General features: G+C 44.2%; 1 protein-coding gene across 1 annotated transcript; it reads right to left on the bottom strand.

The window, feature by feature from the left end:
* Positions 1-23,859: 23,859 nt before the first annotated feature.
* On the bottom strand, positions 23,860-27,011 carry LOC8037529 (tick receptor for ospA-like). The gene is made up of 3 exons (XM_029989719.4): positions 26,962-27,011; positions 24,462-24,962; positions 23,860-23,984 (listed from the first exon to the last, which is right to left on the bottom strand). The coding sequence occupies exons 2-3, from the start codon at positions 24,848-24,850 to the stop codon at positions 23,891-23,893; spliced, it is 483 nt and encodes a 160-aa protein (XP_029845579.4). The 5' UTR covers positions 24,851-24,962; positions 26,962-27,011; the 3' UTR covers positions 23,860-23,890.
* Between the last annotated feature and the right edge of the window lie 572 nt (positions 27,012-27,583).

The raw sequence follows: 27,583 nt of genomic DNA, 5'->3' as shown, positions 1-27,583 counted from the left end.
TAACGCTATACACTCTTTCAACGATTCTATATTGAGCGTCACAAATGACCAGACATTTTTGATTTAGTATTCAATCATGAAAGTGAACACAGTCGACAGTATACAGAACGTCATTGGGTTCTATCCAATTTATGACAGCAAAGGAGTAGGTAGGGCTACATAAATCACACACACAAAAAAATATACAAGCTGTCTCCGAAAACAAAAATTACAATGTTTTTTTTCAGTGTTGAAATAGATTACGCTTTGCGGAACCAAACGTACCGCTAGCGGTCCAAACCAGTTGCAAAGGTTTAAAAACTGTCGGTCATATTATTTAAAAAAAAAACAAATGATTTTTTATATTCAGTTTAATTTTTTATTTTTATTTTCTATCAATGCCAAAGACGGTAGTTGGGGCAGAAAGCTGTTAGAAAGTACAGCTTCACGAGGCCTCAGCTCCAAGATGGCAGTACAGGGTCAGCGTCAGTAATAACTATAACTTCCTGTAAGGCACGTTAGTTAACATGCACATACACTCTAAAAAAAGCCCGTGCATCTGTTCTCCCGCACAACACTCGGAGAGCCAATCACCGCAACTTGCGGAGGCAGCTCAGCGAATGGCGATTCTGAAACATATGTTTAGACCAAAAAACGCAGTCTGAGTTGTGACATTAAGCGATGCAAAACGTCACGCTTGCATTGCTTAATGTCACAACTCAGACTGCGTTTTTTGGTCTAAACAGATGTTTCGGAATCGCCATTCGCTGAGCTGCCTCCGCAAGTTGCGGTGATTGCCTCTCCGAGTGTTGTGCGGGAGAGCAGATGCACGGGCTTTTTTTAGAGTGTACAGAGGTTTACACACACACACACATACAAGCGCGCACACACGCACACACAATCTTATCACTTATCCACTTATCATTATTGAACATTTTATTGCAGAATTTTGCCAGTTTTCAATAGCTGTCGCCATTCATCTTCATGTGTTCACGGCAGTGTTTACGGAACGGCGTACCAAAGAACGAGGTTACTACTCGCCCCTTATAAAAGGATTACCGCCATTCCATCTTGTATCGGTGGAACTAGAAGGGTAACTCGCAACGTTTTTCAGAAAGCGGCAGAGGGAATGGGGTTCCTTTCTTTTTTCTATTCTTCTGTCAATAGTTTCCCGATTTTATTTAAATTTAATAGTCATTTAGGCTTTGTATGATCGATTATTTAAAACTCTGAATAAAACTAATACAAAGAATAGCAAAAAAAAAAAAAACTGGAACAAATGGGATTGAACCGACACACACGTCGTTCGATGTGAATATCTTCCCTGGCTCGCTCTATTTTATCCGTGGATTGCCCATCACTATTATTCATTAAAATACGCAAACGTAACGCTCCACTCCAAAAAAAATCCGTTCTTGAAAGGTTCTTCGACGCCCCAAGAACTCGTTCAGCTCGACGTCTCAAGCACCGTTGCCTCCTGACGCACTAGAAAGTGCTACTGGACGATGAAGAACAATCTCGCATCAAAAAGGGAGCTTAAAAGAACCCCTTGTATGTTTTCACGAAGAAGGCTTTTAAAGGGGGTGCTTAAAAGAACTTTTCTAGGGTGCAAACTATGGACAAGCCGAAGCACACGTGACTCTCCTTTTACAACCAGATTTTTGTTTTGTAGAATATACTCTAACGACACGTTACAATTTTAGAAATGTGACGGCAATGCCTTTCTTTCGAACAACTGGAACCTGTAACGGGAACTCGTTGCGTGATTGAGAAGAAACGAGGAACGAGCTTTCGTTCCTGTTTTTGGAAGGACGTGTACAAGTCCAGCTTGTACACGTTCTTCCAAAAGTGTGGAAGTCTGAATCACGGGCTTTGTTGGCCGCAATTTTCTCATTGAAAATATCCGGAAGTCGTTTATAACTCTTGAACCTGATAACGACAACTTTCAAACTTTGGCACCTGATTAGGACCGCTAGTGCTTCGTTTAATGAAGGGTTAGCATTCGGCGATGTATAATTGATAAAACAATAAATAAAAAAAATCTATTTTTTTGTAACGTGAGCTTCACTGGCCGAGGTTGAGCAGTAGCCAAGTCTGACGCTGCACCGGAGCCGCTTGATAGCGCCTTTCATTTTGTGCGCATAAGCTCACGCTACGTATATCCTGACATAACCGAGCTCAGCCACTGCATTTTTTTTTGTGTGTGTGTGTGGGGGGGGGGGGGGGGTTGCGGGGGTGCTTTGGTGCAGGGTGCTTTGCACGTAGTGTTATCATGCAGGTAGGCGGATATGGTGGTATGTTGACATACCGATATCATGAATTTTTCGACAAGGACGTCTTCAGCAATTTTGGTGGCTGTTAGCGACTATCGTGCACACACATATATGGGTGCATGGCAGCATACGCATGTAGGGGCTTGTACAAAAGGTTAGTAAGGAAATAGCGCGACAGGGCACAAACGAGCGATTGCTGGTTTCATTCCTATCGTTTCTCTTCTCACGCGAATAAACGACATTAAAACTTGAAGTTTCCTGTAGTGTGCTCCTTCAAGGCGCCATGTTAGGCAATGTGAACTTTAATTGCAACTAGTTTTTCACGTTCTGCTAATGAAACAAAAAAAGTAGAGCCTACGTTGTGTTTGCGGCAGCAATTTGCGCGGTGTAGAAGAGCCGCCTCAAAACGAACCTAGTCTACCTATCGATTCGCTTAGGTAACGACGTACAAATTTAGTTCGTTTGCCCGATGTAATGTTTGTCGCGCCATTACTTCGCCCTAGCGGTATACATTATCGGCGGTTTCTATCTGTGGGTAAATAAGCGTCCATCTATGTCGGGAGATAGAATCATTGGATGACTTCATTTACTACTTTGGAGTTCTTGTTGACGTTCCCGTTGCCTGATGCGCGTTAAAGTCCCCAAAAATTTCGAGTCGCACGTGATGCTCAGGCAACAGCTAGTTTACATCTACAGGCAAAACACGGCGCACTACTGTTATTAAGCCGAGGTCCCACTGCTCTTCCGTCGTGCAAACCACACTGTCTGAGGTGTGGTTTTTTCTTGTATGGTGATCCTATCAGGTTGGACCACCACAGTCACGTCTGCTCGTGTACACTCCGTGCGGGAACTATAGGGGGCGCTTTGAAAAAGGCGCGCAGCGCCGCTAGCGGAGGAGCTGGCGTTCGACTGTGAGGCGCGCTCAGCAGCCTGCGGCGCCTTTTCGCGTGCGAAGCTGTGGCGCCGGAAGCGCGCACGGACGGAACTTTTGATTTTTGAGCCGATAAGTTGAGGGTGACGTTGCATGAGTGCTGGGGAAGATTTAAGAAGGGCATTTAGCTGCTCTCCGTTTCTTATATATTTAGTTTGAGTCGTTATTAGGGGTAATTTCTTTAGTTGCGGTCGAAAAAGTGGTTTGAGCATTTTTCCGAAAAGCAAGATGGCCGCCACCATAATTGCTCTCAGTGGGAAATTTGTTTCGCTCGTCGCGGTAAACGTAGGACTGCTGGGACGATATTTGGAGGCGAGTGAGATGTTCACTAAGTTTGTGCACTAAGTGGGCCTAGTTTTATTAAGACAGCAGGTGTGAAAGTTATGGTTCAAACGAATAAAGGAATAAAGCTGTCAGGAATATCCAATGTTGGACCCAAAATGTTGTGTTATAACCGGGCTGTGCGAAGTGCGGATTTGGACACACAGGTTCTTGGACATAACCGAAACTTGACACCACAGTTATAATACCAAAATTAGGTGGCCTAGGGAAACCAGGTGGAAATTTGGTTTGGGCGGCGTAACTGAATGGGAAACTGTTTTAAGCGTGAAAGGGCTGCCAAGAGAATACCACGCGTCGGGGGAGATGGAGACTTTACAGGTAAAAAGGGACTAGTGCACTGTACTTCCAATTGAACCAACTTTACGAAAGGTGGCTTCAAAGCCGAGAAAACCAAGTTGCCGGCCAACACACGGTTTGACCGTCAAAGGCTTTTGCGGTCAGCTGTTGTGTAGTAATCTGGTTGTGCGAGGTGCTGATTTTCGGCACACAGCTACTTTGACAACCGTAACTTGACAAAACACTTGTTATACCTAAAAGAGGTGGCATAGTCTAACCAAGTGGAAATATTTTTGGGCGGCGTAACTAAATGGGAACCGGTTTGGCCGTCAAAGGCTGTCAAGAAAATACCTCTCATCATGGCCGGGAGGTGCGCACTTTACAGGTAGGAACAGTGCTTAAAGTCCACGTAAATTGAGCGGGGGTCCCTACAAGAAGGTAGGGGAAAGGGGGGGATTTTTGATGAGATGTAATAGATGCACATAAAATAAACCCCACTGCTGACTCTCCACGCTGTACCTGCAACCCTCAACCCCAAATGTCACATCCCTGAAAACAAGCTATCTTATTGGAAGATATGATTTTGATTTCACTAATGCAGGGGCTGTGGAGGAGGGTCTCAGACCACCCGTTAAAATAAGCGGGGGGTCGAGACCGCCTGAGACCCCCCAGACTTTAAGCCCTGACTGGAAGGGACCAGTGGACGGTCCTTCCAGTTCGATTAACTTTGCGATAAATGGCTCTAAAGCCGAGAGAAAAAAAAAATTGTTTTCTACAAGACTCGGGGTGTCAGCGTTTCCACATCCAAAAGGAGGCTGATCAAAAAAGAAAGCACACCACATAAACTTCCATACTCAAACATCATATGTCCAGTGATTCCAAGTTTCATTGTAGTTTTCCTTAAATTCATATTTGTAAATTTTTGTACCGTCCGAATCTTTCTTCGTGAAGTACAGACCGCGTGCCATACTGGTCCGGAAAGATCATCGACACGTACGATGGGGACAAAATTTCTTTCGAGGGCATTTCTTCAACGAAATTCTCACTGCATACCCGCGAGTGTGGGATGGAATTTCAGTTCGAGCGGAGATATGTAGGCGTTACTGGTACGAAAACAAACGCAGAGCGCAAAGCGGCAGTGTAGAATATGTCAGCCGTGCCGACACAGTGGCAGACATGACCGGGAGACCAAATTTCTCGCGTCGTACGGCACGGGTCCATCGTTGTCGCTGTCCCACAAAACATCGGCGAGGTGAAAAACTGTGAAACTTCGTCCACACGAGATACGACAGATAACTATTGGAGCACTTAACGACGCAACAGTTCATGCTGTTAACCCAGCGCAACCGCACCGCTCCGACTTCAATGCGTACCAATGTAAGCGGCGTGGTTTCGTTTCTCAGGGACTCTCACTGCCTACCTTCAGCAACGGCCGCGCGGCGGCGCGCCGGTCGCGTCGCACGGAGTGTATAGACCAACTCATGTTTACAAACAAACCGGAGCGCCCCTAGCGGACGCCACCGCCACCACGCATGCGCGATGGAGGGTGGGCAAGAAGCTCGCCGTCGCCCATAAACAAACCACTGGAATGCGATGCTGTCGGCGTCGGTTTGAGTCCCCGTACTACTTCTTGCGTTGGAATTGTTCATTCTACGTCGTCCTGGCAATGTCTGACTACTTTAATGGCCTTAGTGAAGTTAATGAGGATTGTTACACCGCAAAACTTCGTGTGAATAAGGTGACATGCGGCGATTCATTCCACCTGGACGCCGCAGAATGGACGCGAAAGCCTGATTAGCACGATGAGATTCTGCTCGCTAGTTTCAGTCATGACGTCGCTCGGGCTGCAGAAGCGTGAACCATAGGTGAGATGATCGACGTCGATACTGAAAATCGCAAGCAGAATCGGAACAAGTGAATCAGGCATAACAAGTCGGTGATGGCCACTGGTAACAATGGTCAACATTTCATTGTATCTACTGCTTACACCGAGCCTACTTACCCCACCCAACCTTCAAACTTAAAAGTCTTTTGAGTCCTGCACTTACTTCTTATCGCTACTACCGGGTCAACGTTTGGTCTACGGGCAGATGCCGTTTGAACGAGCGGACGACAACAAGCAGAAACGTTTGAAAGAGCTGACGGCAGTTCGAACGATCAGGCAGCCGTTTGAACTTGAAGACGCACTGAGCGTAGTCCGCAGGTGGTCCCTACAATTTGGCGGATTTCTCGCGTTCATGATAAAACAGAAGAAATAAATTCGACGACCACAAGTATCCGTGGATTAAACCCAAACTGTTTCCCGCACAAGCAATCGTGGTCGGACGGCGTCTGGTTTTCTTTTTCACGGCCCCTATCCACGTTCTTGGACGAACCCAGCAGGCAGATAACACATAAAGTTACCTTCAAACCTTTACCGACTCTTTTAATACATCCCCAGTCGCAACGTTTTGACGAGAAGGCAGGTTTGTGTCAGGTTTCTTCCAAAACAACACAGGAATGCGTGTCCCGCATGGTGGCTTCCGCCTGCAGTTCTAGACCGGAAGTGCGCCCGACGCGCCACCACCGCGCAGTGACGTAACAGAGCTGTGACGTAACATTCCATTCGCTGCAGACGATGGTGACAGAATTACCTGCGGACGTGCCTCATACGCATGTTAGAAAGGCATGTTTGTACACATGTGTACGCGTTGAACATGCCTGCGGAGTGTGTTTTCATGGCCAATGTGCCAATATTGTCGTGCATGGAAAAAGACACGCCTCTAACAATGTTGTGCAGACTGCCCTTTGCACGATATGTTGGCAGTGTTGACCGCGGGTGTTTAGTTTCTAACTTCATACGACAAATGTGACTTTTTGTTCTTACATTTATAGTTACTTTTGAGTGGTTTCATTAAATCGTATATAATAAACCATTGATTTCTCTGCACACGAAAGTTAATTGATATCGAAAAAAGGATATATTATAATTCCCACATTTCTTATTTATTTGGTATACTTTCAAGTTCGAAGCGTTGCATAGGCGGGGGAAATTTCGGATGATAAACGCAATACAAATTTGTTTCATTCAATGAAAACAATAAATGTAATGATGAGTGAGTGCAGCATTAATTAAGCTTACCAATACCACTGATTGTCGCTAAGAATATGACGAATTTTGTCGAGCAGAACACCTGATTGCCGGTACATGGCCAAGAATTTTAACGAACTTTTAAATGTATTTTGAGCGATCGAATCCTAAAGAAGGCCACACTTCGCCGCACCAAATATCGCGGACTGATGCCCTTAACGACGCAGCGATACTTCGCCTTGGTAGAAGGTCATTCGCGCATGCGCACAAATACAACGGCTTCAAGGTCGATCCCCGGAATGGTGTTCAGTACGTACAAAGACTCGTTATATACAGCGATCACAAAAAACGGTAGTCAGTGTAAGGTCATTTTGAAGCCTTTAGCTGTTCTCGCGGTACGCGTGTATTCTTTTTTCTGTCTTTTCAATTTTTTTTTTCAAGATTGGTATATTTGTTTTTGGCACCGATCACGAGGGAAAAAACAATAAAGGCGTCAGTGATTTAGAACAGGAGAGAAAATAAAAATAAAGAAAATAAATGTATAACTGGAGCTGATTGAGTGTTAAGCGCGTTTAAGCAATTCGAGCGGTTCTTGCGTTTGAAGGTCGATGTCCGCCGCGCCAGAGATCGTTATAAGCATGCGCTCGCTGGGATTGAAGCGAGTGGGAACGCTAAATGCGTTTGAAGAATGGGTTTCGAGAGTTTTTGTTCGCTTTTTTTGTATGTGTTTCTTTTTTTGTCTTTTTGCTGTACTACGGACTGTGTTTGCGTAGGCTGTTTATATATCAAACGTCATTTGCGTTTAAGTAGGGCGGGGTTCGGAGGGTTTCTACGAAAAAAAATATATGTTGTACTGACCACGCCTTTGTTTCGTTGGTGTTTGGAGGTCGCGTACGTTTTTTTGCTTTCATGTTTGTTTTTATACGATATAGAGACATAAAAGCAAGGGTACATTTGATCTTGGAATGATGTTACGCATGATCGAAATTAGCGGTATCAGTCTTTCTGTTTTCAACGGCTCTTTTTTTTTGTGTTTTTCTTTGTGTCGAAGCGCGTGCCGTTTTGGGTTATAATTTGACTGAGCGCGAGCGCATAAAGATGTGGGCTGATAATTGTGTTTCTTTCTTTCTTTCGTTGATTTTATGTTGGCAATCACTTCATGGCAGTTAAACGTGTTTCAACGAGTATTATAGGGCTGCCATCACTTAACGTTCCTTGTCTCGTCAACGTTTCACAAGTCGAATGAGGTAATAAAATGAAATACCGGTGGAGTTGGGAAATGCCTATTATTGAGACGGTGTCGATCTTTTTTGTTAGACCTATTACACCGAGAAGAGAAGAAAGAAAGAAAAAAGTGATTGCGATGTAATGTTACGAAACGTATGTCGTTATAGAAAATAAATGAGGGCTGGATGATATTGATTTATATTATTTGCATACCATCAGGGCCTAAGGTTTTTTTGATAGGGGAGTGATTACAGACTGAATTAATGATATATCAACATGGAGTTATTATTAGTGCGGCAAAGTATGGCTCCTAGCCACACGCTATTAGCTAGGGGGGTCTTGAACCCCCTGGTGATCTTCGATCGCTGCTGTTGCTGTGGGAAGGCGATTTCCCCCGTCTGATGTGGAGCTTCAAATAATTATTGAAAAAACAATAGTTGTACACGATTGAGTTTTGACCTTATGAACGGGATCTAATCAAGATGAAACGTAACATAAGTTTGGTCTAGAAGTAAATTAAGGGAAAAAACAACTCGTAAACGAGGTGGAAACGAGAGGTCTTAAGCCGCGGTCGCAGTAAGACAGTACGCAAAAGACATTTTTCAGACATAGTAGTGTTCTAGGGAATCGTTTTCGCCCTCCGAATACGGTACGATGGGCCCTCCCGTACGAACTGCGCATATCGGAGTCTTATGGGGCAGCGCATGCGCAGATCGTACCGGGGGGCCCACCGTACCGTTTCGGGTGTGCGAAAACGGTTCTTTAACCCTCTCATGCATAAGTTATAATCACTATGTCAGAAAATTTTTATACCGTGTTGTGGCATTCATGTGAACCACCAGATGTAAAAAAAATGTCTAAACCAATTCCACCCTATTTACAATAGCAGAACATACATGTCCTCATTTGAGGCCGGACAACGTGCATTCCAGTGGTCAAGGATCAATTTCTGGTATTTGTGCAATTGTCATTTTAATCAAAATAATGAGTATAGTATTCGGGCTAGAACGCGTTAATACTGTTTCATTCCTGTTCCACAATGCTAAAGAAGCAGCTCTCAGCTCAAAAAGACGAAAGTGAACATCTCACGAGGCTTGCAACTCTCCAAAACACTCAAGGCAGAAAGAAACATCGCAACGCCCACAGGTGTACCGCGTCTTGCTGCGACAGTTCTTACTGCGACAGCGCTGCGCATTCTTCTGAGTCATTTTTCTGGGGTAATGGGCACCACCGTCAAGCCTCTTTCAAGTGGCACGTCATGCTTGGCCCGTTTTTTCATCGGCTGCAGAGGAGAGGACTTCTGCCGAGACCTCTTCATTCAGCTGAAGACACTGACGAGTTAGTAAGAAAAAATATGCAAGCGCAGCTCAAAGTTTTTCGCACGCAAATGCCAAAAAGCCCGCGAAGTGGAATGAGAGCAAAGCAGTGTTCCTGCATGGTGTCCCTATTTGAGGACAGATTTAGCGGGCATCAAAAGGAAAAATCGGGAGAAACTATCTCGAAACTTTCATTGTTAATACATAAAGTGTGTCTAGAAGAATCTGAAAACAATTTTCCTTGCAATTTTCATACAAAGTTTTGCTAGTAAAAAAAAATTACTTTTACGAACCGTTGCATATGGCTTTTCCATGAATGAAGACGAGGTACGATGCCCTCTGTGCGATATCCGGCAAGTGTTGCCATCTGTCGGCCGTCTAGAAAAGCTTTTTCGGTCTTCATTTGAGGACACCATGCACGAAGGCAAGGCATGAGAGCATATTGTGTTGGGAAAAAAAGAAAACAAAAACATCTTTTTTAAACCTGAGACTGGGGCAGAAAAGAGAACACAACAGAAGGTAGAGAAAGAGAAGGCAAAGTCTCAAACTCAGCTGCAAAGTTTATTTCGTACACGCCTGATATACCACATCTCCAAAGCCGTCTCTACAAAAAAAAACATGACAAGAGGACAATGACAATGACAGATTTCCCCAAATGTCATTGTCCTCTTGTCGTGTTTTTTTAGTAGAGACGGCGTTGGAGATGTGGTATATCAGGCGTGTACGAAATAAACTTTGCAGCTGAGTTTGAGACTTTGCCTCCTCTTTTTCTACCTTCTGTTGTGTCCTCTTTTCTGCCCCATTCTCAGGTTTACAATCATGTTCAACTTACACCAGCTCGCCTGCACTCTGACTATTTTTTCGTAAAAACATCCGTCCTCATGTGTGGATGTGATGCATGAGAGGGTTAAACCTCTCTACTGCCTGAGACGTGTTTCTTTCCCTCATGAACGCTCTTGTCAGGTTGGTCGCACAAGAACTGTGAGGTTGAAATGTCCGGAGCACATACGGTGTGCGCGACGAAAGCATGCTTCAAACATCGAGTCGAGACCGCGGGCAATTCTGTCGCCATGTTTGCGGCGGACATCGCGTCCTTCGTATGATGTACGGGCAGCGAGACTGCGGCTCAAAGGAACCGTCAATGGTTTCGCTGGATTTGAGCCGAGCAAGTCGGATAGTCGGTGCAGTATGACACCGCGGTGTTAAATGTTCGCCGATATGTTTGTGCCACACGTCGCGCGCACTGCGAAGGAATCACGCGCTCCGCTCCGTCATTTAGAAAATCCGTGAGCTTTTTGCGTCTGCTTCTTGCACAGGAGTTTCGGTGACGTGAGAACGTCGCCGAGTTCTGATTGGCTTTGATTGGAAGGATAGCGGGTAGACCTCGATGCTAGATGCCTCGAAGTCTACCCACTAATATTTTTTAATTAGCCAATAAGAACTCGGCGTTTCGACGTCATCGCAACACCTGCTGTCCCTTCTCCAACGCGAGCTTTCTGCCCTTCGATAGCGCTTCGGCGTAGCGTGGGCTTCGAGCGTGCACGCGCAGCCAGTGCATCGAGCGCGTGCTGGATGCCGGACGTTCTAGAGACGCGCCCCGCCCTTCTCAACCGGTCAGTGACTATTCGATTCATTTTATTTACTCCCACGTTACAAATGGGCGATGGAGGCAGGGGAAAAAAATTGTACGGCAAACTGCTGGGCAGTTGTCTTGCACACGTGAAACCTTCTAGCATCACGTGACATCAGATCACGGGACGCCAGTTTTTTTCGCTAAATTTAGCGGGGAAACAATCGGTGTGTGGGTCACGTGACGTTCATCTTCCCGTTAAAGGGGCAGTCAAGTGGTTTTTGAGTTCGTGTTTTGATAATGACAGCTGAATTTAGACGCCTTAAGTATCCCTAAAAACCAAAAAGTATAGTCATACGGTGATTATTTCTTTAATAAAAATGTAATTGAAGGCCGCCAAACCTCGGATCCATCCGAAAACAAAACCACTCTCATTGGTCGTCGCACGCTTATCAAAAGGATCTCGGGCCAATGGCGTTGGACGACGTTCCGTCGCGCAGTGATCCCGAGGTAGCCGCATCGGCCGAACCTCTTTGTCATTCGAGCTTCGATCATGGCGGAGTTCTCTACGCTCGAGGACCTGACGTGCCTGACGCCGTTAGAGGTTGAAGTTCTTCGGCGGACAGCCGACCTGGGGATGATTTCCTATGACGCCACTCCGACGTGCGATGTGGACGATAGCAGCGCTTCGGAGTCATGTTCGGGTTCCGAGGACGACGAAACGCAGACCTTTTCGGGCGTTCTTCGATTCGCGGTTGGGGCAAGTCGTAACCAAACCAACGTTTGACATCGCAGCGTTACCTCTGGTACGTGATGTCAAACGATGTCGCCACGTTGACTTTCGCCTCGGGAGAACGGGGGGAAGGCTGGTTCAGACATGTGCAACGAGCGCGTACCTACGACTGCGTCCGTTGCAACCGGAACGACCGCACTCCGCCGCGCGTACACACACCTGTAACCACTACAGCAAGCGCAGCGGGTCGTCAGCACGGCGACCGCTTCTGTACGCCGCCGTCAGCTGTGTCAGCGGCCGCTCTAAAAAAGGGGACGCACTGCTACTCAATGCCGTAACAGAATATAGACAGACAGTTTTCTAGTCTAAAGCTTTATTATTTTTTCTTGATAGGCTTGCAGGGTACAGCGAATGAAAAAAATAAAATAAAAAGATGCAGCGCCGTCTTGGACGATCACGACTCTAATACACGACATTGCAATAGAACAAATATCGCCACACGCCTTTTGTACGATTATAAAAGACAATGTAATCTTAGCAGCGATATAGCAACGTAGAAATATGATTTCGTGATCAGATAGACGTTGCGAGCGTTCAGGATTGCTAACCCTAATCATTTTTCTCCGGTGATGAGAACGCGTGAAAATTCGTATCCTTTATACGGTACGCGCCAGTAATACCTTGAACTTTAGCACACGCATGAAATGCGCCAAATCAGAAATCCGGGCGATGTTCGAGGACACAAATGCTTAGAAAGCCCCACTGTAGTCGAAGTAAACAAACACGACGGCGCGGGCGTTTCTGCTATCTTGAGAGTGCCGCCACGACATCGCCGCACGAGTAGGTGGATGTTCCCTTCTAGTACGTGCTGGGTTATCATAGCCAAACACGACGAAAATTCACAGTCAAGGATAGCGCTTTTACGCGGAACGATGAGCTTTCACCAGGCCGTCCATTCCGACGATCACCACCGACGCCACGTTTGCGGATAGAAGGAGCCGGCCGGCCTGCAACGCGCGGAGATACGTGCGCTTCCGCGCATCCCTGGGGAACGGGAAATTCACCCCCCGCGGAGGAAGGCAAATAGAAAACGTAGTCCCTTGTTTGTGAAACGATAATTGCGCTATCGCGTATTCTAAACTAGAAATATTTTACGTCTTGTGAAATTATCATGCCCAGCATATTTAAATGAACTGAAAATTGTTTTTTAGCGAAACTTTAAAAAGACCGCCAAAATTTTCAAACATACGATAATTTCATTGGTCCTCGCAAGTACAGAAAAGAGTCCGCACGTATTTTATTCCTGCGTGATTAATAGGCGTTTCTGCCTTCTAAAACTGAAGATACTCATTCACTGACACTTCCTTAACACCATCGCACCAAAAAGTAGCTTCTCCAAAAACCGCTTGAGTGTCCCTTTAAACGTAAAGGAGAATCTAAATTGCGATATAGGTCACGTGATGCCAATTTCCCGCTAAATTCAGCGGGGGAAACTGAATTGGTGTTTAGGTCAAGGGACGTTAATTTTCCCACCAAGTTTAGCGACGAAATTGACGTCACGTGACCTGGCATCACGTGACTTATGCACCAATTCAACTTTCTCGTTAAATTTAATGGAGACACGAAATTCGTGTCTAGGTCTGCGACGCCCCATATTGCAACGCTGGGCGCGTTGCATTATGGAACGTCACAAACCTACACACGAATTCAACTTCCACGCTAAATTTAGCGGAGAAACTGAATTGGTGTGCGGGTCTGTGACATCTCATGATGCTACGCTGAGCGTGTACGTGGAACGTCACAGGCCAGGGCTTCACAATATATATATATATATATATAATTTGGCTAGGAGCCATATTTTGCCGCACTAATAACAACTTTTTTTTCTTCTCAGTTTTATACCCACGCCTTCGGCCTCCCGCCACCATGCCCGTTATATATATGGGTGGTTTCATCTCAAATCGTGCAGGCAAAAAGGGTCGAATTTTTAATTTCGATGAAAAAAATAAATGTTATGGCGCCGTTTCTAAAAACGCAGTCGCCACAAACCGCAAGTTCGTCGGATTTTTTGTTCTCGACTTATAAATTTTTAAAGAGGCCGCGGCGAAAAGCAGTGTTTTTCACACCCGTCGTGGGTCGGATGTTTCGCTTGATCTCCCGCCCTGGATTTTCAGTCCACATTATATTACCTTTTTTCAAGCACTCTGTGGACACATTTAAAAGGCTCCAATACCATAAAACAATTATAGGCGTTTTGCTTTTGTTTTGTAAAAATGTCAAAAACGCCCCCTTGGTCAATTGTTGACGAAGTTTGACAATTAATTACTGGCGATCTACTTGGGTTACATCGATAATTTTTATGTCCATGGAGAGTCCAAAACACGTTCTTTATACGTATTATAAAATAACTCGGCTGTATTAAATATCTAAAATATTTTTGTCGTTACGTTTACGTTAATGTTATGTGAAAACCAAAAAGTACCATTTTTGAAATTGATTTTCTCAAAAAACCCATTTTTTATTTTTTTTTATTTTTTGTTAAAATGTAGATGTGATAGTTTTCTACGCGAAAATTAAGTCGAGAAAGTGTATATTTTGTTTGTATGTTCTATATTTAAGCATCAATATCGTACAAAAACGTGTTTTTACGGCTCGAAATAGACTTGCGAATTGCGCGTCTTCACAAGCTTGGAAATACATTTTTTCTTTTTTTCAACGTTCCCACATAAAAATGAAATACAGTATTTCCACCCTGTTATATTTCTTGATTATTTAAATTTTATTATAGGCGGCAAGCCACATCGGAGGAGTTCCAAAAAGAGGAAGCAACACTTCTTAACAGACCAGCAGGTGTCGTTAATTTTTTACGTGTAGGAGTCGGTAGACGTCGTATTGATTCGGGGCCCTCATTGACCTGCATGAACGTCCCGCCTTTTCGGAGCCAGCAGATGTCCACGACTTTTCGCGCTCGTTGTGATAGATAGGACGGCCCGTGACAGTAAAGCGAGCAGCGCACCCTGTGTCACGAAAAGTGAAACGGTACGATTGTGTCGTTGACACGGCGAACAGTGACAGCCACCCAGGAGGAGTCAGTCAGAGTATTGCACAAGGGAAAGCAAAGGAATCGTTGCCTGAAAGGATGAGGACACCACGGCCTTACAATATCGACGGTCAACAACCGTTTTGCCAGCCAAAACAACGCCGCGTGCGCGCTAAAACCGGCGGCGCGGGACAGAAATCCCGCAGACGCACACACGAAGATGGGCCGGTTTCGTTAGGGATGTGGGGAAATTTGAAACCAGCCATCCGTGCATGCGTGAAACGATACCGCCTGTTTGCCCTAGCTTCGAGCGCCCTATCCTTACCTTGAAACGGCCGTGATCTCTCTCTCTCTCTCTCCGGGGAGATCCGATAGCACCGAAGGGTTATCTATTAAACTTGACGAAGAAAACGAGAAGGGACTGTTTAAGTTTAATTATCCCCACCAATCCGCTCGTTCTGTCCTTATAAAGGGTTATCTCTTTTGGAAACAGCAAAGCCCGGAGATTGACATTAAAACGAGCGTGTTGGTAAGTATACTTGTGTTTGTATTCTGCCCGGAGACTGTTGGGTCGAAGTCAGCGTCCTTGTCAACTATAACCATTTGTGAAGAGTGGGCTTCTCCCGAGATGAAAAGTTAGCGCCGTCTGACGTGTTCTTTTGAAAAAGGGAAGGGGAAAGAGAAAGTTTGAGTAACTGCAGAAACGACCTCGAAAGCTCCTCTCCCGATATGAAGCTTGAGGCATAGTCTCGGTTACCTTCTCGCGCATCGCCTGCTCGAATCTATTCTTCACTTTCTTTCACACAGCCACTGTTCCGCACAGCCGTCGTAGATGTGCGTAATAGAGGGAGGAACAGATTCGAGCATCATCTGGACGCCGTCATCCTGCCAGACTTCAGTGTCGTGGGACCGACTCGTGTGTGTTTCTTCGCCCCGCTGAACTTTGTTTCTCGGGTGCGGTTTTTTCTGAACGTTTTTTTTTTTTCAATGTTTTCTTACTAACTGTTATCACTGTTAACTTGTTGGGTTTATTTCGTCATGGCGTAGCGGCCTGGCGGTGATGTAGAGAGCGTGTTCGCACGCATTTGGTTGCGTCCCGTTTAGGGAATGCCCGGAGGAGTTGGTTTTTGTTCTTGCCATGTGCGGCTGAGTTTCCCCGTCTTTATTAAATTATTGATTTTTTTTGTTTTACCTTCACGTGCCGTCGACTTCTTTGTCTGACTCTCCACCAGGCGTGGACCTATCGCCTTGCCACCGCTCGAACCTAAATACTTCATTTTTTAACGCAATTTTCATTAAGATCGGAGTTGGGCAATTTAATTCCTATCTATTTATTTTTATTTCCTACCCCTCTCCGTGACACACTCTCTGTGTGTTTCGGACCGTTTCTGTGTCATCACTTTTGTGTATTACGGAAGTGAAAGGACATTCCCTGGTGACCTGTGCGATGTGCGGTGAACAAACCCCCAGCGTTTGGTTTCGGAAAGAATTGTATATAATATATCGACGATGTGGTGACTTTCTTTGTCTTAGTAATATGACAGCTAATAGCTAGTCGTGCTAGTTTACTGTGAAAGGTTTATAAATCGAAGCAATACAACGTCTGTGCCTTTTGGTTATTGAAAGTCTACTAGGCCTGCTGATTTGGCTAGATATGTATCTCCTGGTTTCCGCTCTTATCAAAACATACATAAATATTCAATACCATAAAATCCGTTTATAATTGATTACAAAATGCAGAAGACAATTCAAGAAAACTTTTTCACAATTCATAGAGACGCATGGGTCGCTATGTCTGACTTAGGTCTTGCAAAACAAAGACGTCTTTTTTCCGATATCGAGGCCTAAATATAAAACATACAAACAAAATATACACTTTCTAGGCTTGATTTTCGTGTAGACAACTATCATATCTACATTTGAACAAAAAATTAAAAAAAATAAAAAATGGTTTTTTTGAGAAAATCAATTTCAAAAATGGCACTTTTTGGTTTTTGCATAATATTAACGTAAATGTAACGCAAAAAATATTTTATACAGCCAAATTGTTTTAAAATACACATAAAGAGCGTGTATTGGGCTCTCCGTGGACATAAAAAATATTGGTGTAACCCAAGTAGATCGCCAGTAATTAATTGTCAAAGTTCGTCAGCAATTGACCGAGGAGGCGTTTTTGACATTTTTACAGAAAAAAAGCAAAACGCCTAAAATTATTTCATGGTATTGGAGCCTTTTATATGTGTACACAGAGTGCTTGAAAAAAGTTAATATAATGTGGACTGAAAATCCGTGGCGGGAGATCAAGCGAAACATCCGACCCACGACGGGTGTGAAAAACACTGCTTATCGCCGCGGCCTCTTTAAAAATTCATAAGTCGAGAACAAAAAATCCGACGAGCTTGCGATTTGTGGCGACTGCGGTTTTAGAAACGCCGCCATAACATATATTTTTTTCATCGAAATTAAAAATTCGACCTTTTTTGCCTGCACGATTTGAGATGAAACCACCCATATATATATATATATATATATATATATATATAAACAATTATCGGCAAGAGGATAGTATCTTGTGTACTGTTTTCCTATTTATCGCATCAATACAAACTTTTTTTTGTTGAAAATTTAGTACAGTGGAATGCGTGCGCAAAATCACCTGAAGCCCGTAATTAGTTTCAGGACGCGGCACTTCCAAAGATCCGGCGCCGCGCACTGCATTTTTAATATTTCTTGCAATTAGTTTAAAAAATCGTGGTAGTGGATGATTTGGAATTTTAGGCGATGTCGCGTCTATTGTTGCAAGCTTATACTTGAAAGAGACTTACTTTCATTGCATTATATTTGTAAAAAAAAAAATAGCTTAGAATGGGCGCAATACGACGGTTTTTCTATCGACCCGATTCGCTTTCTTTTCTAACACAAACAATATATTCCGGGTGGTACTTATCGTAGTTCCTCAAACAAGGTGACAGTAAGGTAGAAGAAAATTTAATAATGCGTTATAAATTAGAAGCTTTACACTTTGCTGCGGGACGACCTTCGTCCAGTGGTAGATGGTGCAGTTCTAAGAATCTTTTTATTAATCCACGCAAAACAAAGGTAATGCCGCTGTCAAGAAAACGTCAAAATTTATGCTATGTATATGTTCTGGAAAATGAAACGATCTGTCGGACCACGCAGATGCGAGACCTAGGTAGTCTTGAGGACGACCACCTTTTTTTCCTTTCTCGTGTAAACTCCACTATTGGCCAGTCATTACGTACGCTGGGAAGAATGTCTCGCTTAGCTAGATCATTTAGCACTCATCACTGTCTTTTGAGATTATACAGCAGGTAAGAGTATAGAACATCTACAAAAGCGATTTGTGCGCATAATTTACGACAGATAGTTTGGAAAAAAAAGTGTTTTTATTAATATTATTTGATTATAGGAAAATTAACATGGGGCACCTAATGTAAAATATGATCTCTTCGGGGTGTTCAGTTTTTACACAGGGTTATACATAATAAAATAGACAGCCCTACTCTCCTCATCTCTGTTCACTTTTGCATCCCACTTAGAGCAAACTGTAGAAATCCAGGAGTATTTCACCCATACCTCATTCGAAACGCATCACCGGTTTCGCGAATCCAGCATGTTTTAAACACGCAATTTACCGACGTCGATATTTTTAGTACAAACCTGTCTTTGAAGAACGATCATTTTGATGCATGCGTTTTTAATTGGCATATAGACATGTTTGTGTGCTTGCATGTTTTTTCACAACTCTCGATTTAATGTGCATTTCAAGTGTGTGTGCTTAACCCAGTAGGCTTTCGAGCTGTTGGTGAGCACAACGGAAAAATAAACATTGATTGATTGATTGATTGATTGATTGAATAGTTGAGAGGTCATGACTTTTCTTGCATAAAACGCCTATGATATTCACAAGTTTTAGAGTAGTATTTTAAATATTATAATTATGATAACATCTTATTACATATGTTATTTTAGATGTTATTATGATCATGGCATATGTCCCATAACCTAGGTTCGTGAAAAATCACGCCAAATGTTTTAACAGTACTTACAATTCAAGCTCAGATTAGTTCAATATAAATTTTGCGCTGCCATTGTACACTCTACATTTTAGTTTGAAAACAGCTGCTTTTGTTTTACTTTAATTTATTTTTAAAGATTTTAAGCCAATCCAAGTGTTTAGCTTTTCTAGGCAAGTGTTAGAATCAGAAACAAGCCTATCATTATTATTTCTTGAAAAAGAAGACTACAATTATCAGCATAAATTACACATAAAATATTCCTTGCAATATTGATTATATTATTTATAAACAGGTCAAAAAGCTCCATCCCTGGAACACTACCAGTTCGTACAGGTACTCCTGTACGAACTGGTTTTAACACTTAATAACACACGTTTATTTTAACAGCTTGCTGGGGACAGTTCATTGAATTTTCAACTAAAGCTAAGGAATTCCCTCGAATGTCATAAAAATTGTTTTTCCATTATATATTTTTATATAGCCGGTCAAAATCTTTAAAGAAATCAGTAAAAATTCCTAACGTGAGTATGCTTGTTTTCAATATTATTTGAGAGAATTTATTTTTGCTGTAGACGGTCCAGTACTTCTCAACATCTTTACTTAAGTGGGGTTCTCCAGCCCTTTAAAGTACCTTGAGGAAACTTCGGGAAAACTTGGGGAAAACTTTTGGGAAAGTTTATGGTCCGTTTTTCCCTCTAATGGCTCCTCTTCCCTACAGTTGGCGAGATCCTGCGAATTGCGCGTTTTCAAATGCCCGCTGTCGTATTGCCCAACACATCGTACAAAAGTCAAGGTGTTGGCATGATGACAGAATTACCTGCAGGCACGCCTCAAGCTTGTTTGGAGAATGTTTGAGTACATTTGTGTGCCTTTAGCATGTCTATAGACATTTTTTTATATGGCCTGTGGGGCAGGAAAGAAAGAAAAACAAACATGCCACAAATGCTGTCTCTAGACCGTTTTTGGTATGATGCATTATCTGTGCAAACGCGACCTTAAGTGCTCGAACAGACACACCAAAAACACTCAAACTGGAAAAAAAAAAGAAACAAAGAAAGCACTCCGCGTTTTAAAGTACATGCGGTTGTCTTTGAAAAAAAAAAATAATCCGTCTACGTCAAAGCCGGCTCCATTATGAATGTTCGTTAGTGAACAGGACCATCTTAAACTCTCTCTTACGTTAGTTTAATAATCTTCGAATTGGCTTTTATTTAAGCACGCTCATTACCTGGTCGTTTTCTGGTTGGTTCCTTGATTATTTAATTTAGTAGGGTCATTATAGGGTAAGCTGTAAGGCATCCGACGTCACCTGTTTTCGTTCCTTAATTTTTGAGCACTCGCCATCGAAGAAAGCGTACGAGCAGAAACCTTAGGGCTTTGTCGTTTAAATTGCATAGGGTACGTCGTCGTGTCATTTTATATTGACCAGACTTGGGGACTAAGACTTTTTCTTTTCGGCAGTGTCCTAAAGATAGGGTATGTGCTCTAACATATAAAAGCAGCGATATATAATTAATTCACTGGGGTTTCTTTTTTTTTCTATTATAATTTTGTCGTTACCTCGAGGGCACTTACACCATTGATGAACGTTGAATCGAACGACACCGGAGATTCCTTTCTCTTCGAGGACTTGTTAAATATAGAGCAGTATATCAATAGATGTAAGCAAAAAAAAAAAAACACAAAAAATATTACAACAAGATTTTTATTTTAGGTTTAGTTTACATCATCCTCTCGTCGTCACCGACCGGCTGGATGGTTCGTTTTGGAAACACTGGCACCAACAGACGGCGGCGAACGAAAGCTCAAGAGTGGACTTTGCGTAAAGATCTGAGTGACTCTAATCAATCTTATTCACATTGTTCTGTTTCGAAAATCTTGTTTACCTAGATAAGAAGAGTATACATTTCTCCTGACAACCTGTTGAAATAATTTCTTTTCTATCTATGTAGTACTTCTTAATGACCAGAGACAGGAACCCCTTTTGTAGATATTGTCTCAAAGCTCAGATAATGTTCTTGTATTGACACTAAAGATCGAAACTATGATTTGTCGAGAACAAAGATAGTACAACAAATCATTTTTGCTGTTGATTCGAATGCAATTTTGAAAACCGATTATCTTCGTTTTTTGTTATTGTTTATTTAGCGTTTCTTTCACACGAGCGAACCTTTGCCCTTACATTCGTTTTTTTTTCTTGCCTTATCCTTCAAAGTTAATGCGATAAAAACTGGAGCGCTATTAAATTTGTTTGAGTTCTCAATTGCGTCGTCACGAAGACGGCACAATAAAAAGCTCCTCGGGCGAGTGTTGCGCGGGTATGCCATTACTCTACTCCATTTAACTCGGCCGCTCGTTTCGCGAACGAGACATGTAAGAATCTCTTTAATCAAAGGGAGCTGTTTAGTCTCGGACACTGACAAAGCCGAGCGAACAAAAGCCGTCATTCTTTCACTTTACTTCTTTTTTTCTTTTTTTTTTGGTTTCACTGGACATGTCAGATATAATATACTCCATTTTCTTGCGCACGCCATCCTCGCTGACGCCTTTCTATGGTCGGAACTTAATTCATTATGGTCCTCTTTGAAGAGCAGCAATAGCGTTTACAAGAAATCGGCGTCGCCGATTCGCGCCGTTCAACAGACTGTTCAATGGAGTCTTAAAATGCGGTTTCCCTGCTTGTATACATCATAGAAAAGACGTGGAGTTCGCTGTGAACATGACAAAATGTTTCTGCAGACACGACCGAAACATGTTTGAAACATGTTTGCTTGACACATACGTGTGCATCTAACATGTCTGCGGACAGCTTTTGCATGACAGACGTGACAGCATTTTTATACAAGGAAAAAACACACCTCCTCAGAGAGTTTCCGCAGACAGTCTTTTGTTTGATATACTAGCACTGCGACAACGGTTTCAGTTTCTTTAGATGGATAAACATGGATGGAGTTGGAGTAAAAAAAGAAAATCTTGCTGCCTTAAATCGCACGATGGCGAAGTGAATTACTGTAATGAAAATCGGGCCCCCAAAATGCTTGCTTAAGTCAAAAAAAAAAAAATCAGATTCTAAAGTTGGGAAATGTGCGTTATATTACTCTAATCCGTGAACATTACGCGGATACTAAATAAGTTATAGAAACTTCAATAAAACCAACTTTGGATCTAACTATACCGCAACTGCAGAATAATAGATTTGTTTCTACCAAGTTCACGAATGAATATACTAGTACTCAAGCTATCAGGTACTCCCGGCGCTAGCCACTTTGAAACCAGCCATATATACCATTAAGCAGTTCCAAGATTTTACTAGCATTGTAACGGGCACTGAAAATCTCGCTTAATCAAAAAGCTGAGGGTTTCAGTTCGTAATATTCTGGAGTACCGAATCTTAGCGTAATTTTGACATTACAGCATGTAACAATAGCGTGAGCTCCACTAGAATTATACCTTTATTGATGTACTATAGTCACTATTCCTTAGAGTAATTATACACTATAGTAATTATACCGTACAGTATTTATACACTTTTGTAATTATACCCTATATCCAGCTATATTAATTGTAACTCAACTGTATCCTATACTACACTGTAGTAACTACAACTCAACTGTGTCTGTAATATACACTATTGTACACTATAGTAACCTTGGTTGTAACTGCACACTGCAGTAACTTTACTCTCTAGCGCACTATACTTTATAGCACACTAAAGTAGCTCGAACTAAATCATGCTCTGATAACTATAACTAAACCATGTCTGTTATTCACTACAGTACACTTTAGTGAATTGTAGAGTAATTGCTACACTAATATTGTTTAGGCGATAAAAGATGATAGCAATAACAGCACTAGTACCTCTCCCATATTGACGTTTAACTATGACGGTCACCTGTGTGAGGTCGTCCTGGATAATTTACATTTGGGATATTTTTGCTTTTGAAATGCATTTATAGCTATTACCGACGGTACTTACTCAGGTAATATTCATTCTATATAACTCTACCACTAATTCTTACTATTATCTGAGTTGTTCTTCGCGTTGTCGCTGAAATCTGAGCTTACACTAAAATGCTACTAAAATGCTAAAAGTGCAAATCTTCTAACTACCACTGGTAAGATTTCACACACGACTCCAAACTAATACAGTCAGGACCCTCGAGTGAACCTTCTTAAAAGAGTCTTGCATATGCTGGCTCTATATTCGGCGGAAAAACGAGCACGCGTTTCTGAATCCCCCTATCGGAACTACCTTCGCTGATTTTAATAAGGTAGGAACACCCCGCCCCCGTGCATGCCTCCAATCACTAATTCTATGCACGCTGAAGACTTCTGGTTAGCAATATAGTACTGCTCCAGTCGTATTTCATTCTGTACTGCACTGACACGACACATCACGTAAGCCGGTTAACTTTCTGCTCTGTGTGCGGAACGCAAGTTCGTCTGCTTCTTGCAGCAGGGTTGTGATGTTGTCAGAACGCCGAGGTTTTATTGGCTGATTGAACAAAAATAGTAGGTAGACCTCGAGTCATCTAGCATCGAGGTCTGCCCACTTATCTTTCAATGAAAGCCAATAAGAGCTCGGCGTCTTTCTGACGTCTCCGGAACTTCTGCGCAAAGAGCAGATGACTTGCTCTCCGCATAGTCACTCTCAGCGTAAGCACTGCAAGTTGAGGCAAGTCCTGAGCGTCCTAATATTGTTTCGCAGTCAGTGAGCCTGCGGCTTTAGCGAATAGGAACGCCGAAGAACTGCGCTTCTTAAGGTGTCAGTGAATACAGGCTTCGTGATTGACTCCTCTGCGTCCTTATCGGCTGGCGCAGCAATCTCATTTGCTGTGAAGTGATAATTAGATGCGCTGGGACTTGCCACGCCCTTCTGTTCTTATACTCTTAGCGACTGTAGGGTTGGCGTAAACTAGGGATTGAAAAGCCGCCACCGGAACAATTCAGACCGTGGCGAGCTTCTTCCATCTGAAAAAGGGTGCTTGAAATGAAAGACAGGCAAAAGTTGCGTTTTTTTTTTTTTTGCGCGTAGTCGTAATTTATTAACGTTCCCCTTTGTACACGGTTTCGCGTTTTCCACCCGCCGGAAGTCAACTTCCAGCGGCGCTCTGGTCGGCCCAAGCGCATAAATAAGAAGCGGCGAAGAAGTGTTCGTTTCCCTTTGAGATGAATTGCTTAGTGTCCCTGCAAAGAAGACAGAAAAGAAAAAAAAGTTAAAACAGCAACACTCCGGGGACAAAACATGAGGCGATCAGTATTTCCCGACCACCAATATTTGGTATTGGCTAGCAGTAATGGCTGAGGGCGTTGCTGTTGAGCGTATGCTCACGGCAAGATTCCACAAGGTTTTCCAAGCGTGCATGCCACGCCATCTTAGAGCGTTGCTCTTAGCAGACGACAAGCGGAAGCTCCATATGAGCATTCGCTGTGAACAACGTTCTCACATATGACAACCTGGGATTATAAGCTATACGATAATGGCATCATCAGAGATTATGATGGCCGTTGTGGTGACAATAGGGACAAGTGTTGTCACCAGAAGCCCATTAGAACGATGTTTACGTCGTCTCTCAGAGACACACTGTGAATCTAGATTCCAGAGGCTTAAAGGAGACAGATTTCAACCCTGCCAACCACCATATAACTTAGAATTTAACTTACATAGCCGTGTCCGCCATATCCGTAACCGAAGCCACCGTAGCCGCCGTGGCCGACAGCGACGACTGGAGCAGCGACCTTGGCGACGACTGGGGCAGCATGGACAGCGACACCGTGGCCGAGACCGTAGCCGCCGAATCCTCCGTGTCCGAAACCTCCGTATCCGCCGAGGAAACCACCGTGTCCGTAGCCACCGTAGCCGCCGTGGCCGACAGCGACGACTGGGGCAGCGACCTTGGCGACAACTGGAGCGGCAGCGACAGCGACGCCGTGTCCATAGCCACCGTAGCCTCCGTGACCGTAGCCGAAGCCGCCGAGGAAGCCACCGTGTCCGTAGCCGCCATAGCCGCCGCCATAACCTCCATAGCCGCCATAGCCTCCATAGCCGCCATAGCCGCGACCACCGTGGTTCACGGCGGTGGTGTAGCTGGAGCTGACGATTCCGGCGGAGTGGCCGCCGGCGTTAGCCATGCAGACCAGGGCGAGGAGGAAGAGGGCGCTGACCTGCACGGCACATGCGCGGGAAAGGTCACGATACGTCTTGTCGCCTGCTAACACAGAGCACGAATTGAGTGCATGGAACAGCAACAACTAAGAAGGAATAAATCAGGAAACGCGGTTTGGTTACAAAGTGTTCCACTCGAGAAATAGTTTTTACTGTTACCTCTTGTAGTTTCGCGTCTATAAACCCCCCTCTTACCAACGCAACACTGCACAACACACAAAAATGCGAACTTCTCTCAGTTTTTTTACTTTAATTCCCTATGCAAGAGGTTGAGCCATTAAACTTCTGTTCAGTTCAATCTAATCCAATCGTCTAAGAGGGTCCTGTAAAAGGGTCAGGAATACGTTACTACGTCCTCGATTTCTACAGAATATCACATGACCCAGCTCTTACTAGAATTGTATCATTTGGCGGGACATGCCGTAACATTCCCTCGAGTAGAAGACTCGAGACATTATTAACCGCAACGGATGAATCGTGCCTCTTGCTAATCTTTAGCCCATTGTGCTCAGAAAAAAACGTGTCGTAAAAAGGTATATAAAAAACACGCTAAAGAAAGTTTACAGCTCTCAAAAGTTTCCATTTCGGAAGGCACAAGCGTCGCAGCTATTGTTCGTCCTTTTCTTCATTCGTTCTCTCTTCTTCTGAGATCTATTTCACGCTCCAGGAAGCAACCCGCATTTCTAACGATCCTTCTCCGACGTCATTATCCTGGATTCCCAGGATAACCGTAATGGTATCCGTTACGGGAGGGAGAACGCGGGACGAGGCGGTGTCGTTACGGGCACGGGCAATTCCGCTCGTTCTATACTTCACCCCGCTCGCTCCGTCTCATACCTCCTTAGTCTCCGTAAGAGCCGGGGGCTAATTGTGTCTCCTACGGAAAGAGACTACCGAGACGCTGATTTACGCTCTCTCAGGTTCCTGGATCGAGCTGACGTAATTCGCCGAGTAAGAGCCGTCTTCGCTAGTCCATTTAGCGGAGGAGCTGGGCTTTCTTTGTTTTGGCCGAACGCCAAAGTAACCTGTCTTTTGTTGATTGCTATGAGACTTTGGATCAATTTGGTGCAAAACACAAATTAAGGTGATTCGATGAACTGGAGGTTGAACTTTCCTGGAAGCCTCATGTGACAGTCGACATTTCGCATGCTAGTTTTCTAAACAAAATGACGGCTGAACCTCCGAGGCTTCTAGTGGATTCCAGTTCTAGTTAGATTATGTAAAACACTGTTAACTAGCTTTCAGATGTACCGGCATGACGGCGTAGATAGAATATTAGGGCTTAACAGTAGTATTATATTTTCTTTTCTTTAATCTTCTACTGTTGTCTAACTCGAAGGCAATTTTTATAGGGTCGACTTATTTTCGGTTCTCTATATATAGAGTCCAAGTACATTCTAATCAAAAAATATTTTGCATTTAACCCGCGTCGTTCCTTCCTCTCAATACCTGACCGATTCCGCCCGCACTCAAGCAGCATCTTTCCGAAAGTCTCACATCTAGCAACACCTCAAGGATGGAGTTCGTGACGTCACTTATTGAAGGCCAGCACGGGGCGCTGATTCGACTGCTGCGTCAGCTTCCCTGTTCAATCAGATAGGACACAAAGTTCCAGCCGAACTCGTACACTGTTCTCGTCCCCAATCTCTGCCCCAAGCTGGCCTCCCGTTGATGACGTTGATAATCCAGTATTACGGCCTTTTTATGGGACGCCGTCGCTTGCCCCTAAACCAACACCCCCCTAGTTAACAAGGCCGCACTGCTAGAGTTTCTACGTCACCTACAAGTGACCAGCGTCGAACGCAGATTGGACACGAGTGCTGCGTCACTGTCGTCCAATCGACGCCCCGACGTTGACCTTCAGTAGATGACGTAGGCAATCCAGCGCTCGGGCCTTGTCATCTAGGGCGGTGTTGCCATAACCTGCGCCCTTTTTCTTTCCACGGGTTCCACTCCGAAACGCGGCGGACGTCGCCTATCCAGTGACCGCGTACTCACAGCGAACATGTTTGGAGGTGGCTTGCTCGTTTCCTGAACGGTCGAGAGAGTGTCCTGTCCTGGACTCGGCAAGGCTTTTATACCGGGCCCGCCGCTAGCGGATTCGGGCAAGGGAGGGAAACGGACCGGGAATGGGAGGCGCTTGCTTTCTTGTTCCCCGAGAGAACCGACCAGCCAGCCACACGCGCACGTGCCTCCCGGTTATGGGTCGCGCCGTGAAAGGCAGGCGTCGATGGCGACCTCCTTTTCCTCCGCGACCACGACGTAGCTTGGGTGGACAGTTTGGCGGACAAAGGGTTTTTTCGCTCGCCTATCGCCGGCCATCGGTGTTCTCCCTCCCCCACCCACTCCGATGGAGTGATCTCTCGGTTCGGAAAGTGGTTCGGGTTGGCTGTTGACGCCCTCGAGCATAACTTTCTCCGGGCGGTTTGTTTTGTTTTTATGTGTCGTGTCCGAGCGAAAGGGGTTTGGTATGGCACGGGCCGCCGCCGTCGTTGCGTGGCCTTGCTGTGAGTGCCGGACCAATTTGTTCGGGTTGGAAGAGTTGAAGTTCATTGATGGTGTGCGCTGTTTCTTGACGAGGAGGGAAGGAAGGACAGAAGGCGAAGATGGGGAAGGTAAC

This window comes from Ixodes scapularis, unplaced genomic scaffold, assembly GCF_016920785.2.
Source record: "Ixodes scapularis isolate PalLabHiFi unplaced genomic scaffold, ASM1692078v2 PGA_scaffold11__112_contigs__length_91849675, whole genome shotgun sequence".
Lineage (NCBI taxonomy): Eukaryota > Metazoa > Arthropoda > Arachnida > Ixodida > Ixodidae > Ixodes > Ixodes scapularis.
Note: the sequence above shows the minus strand (reverse complement) of the source record. Positions and strands in the feature narration are given on the sequence as shown.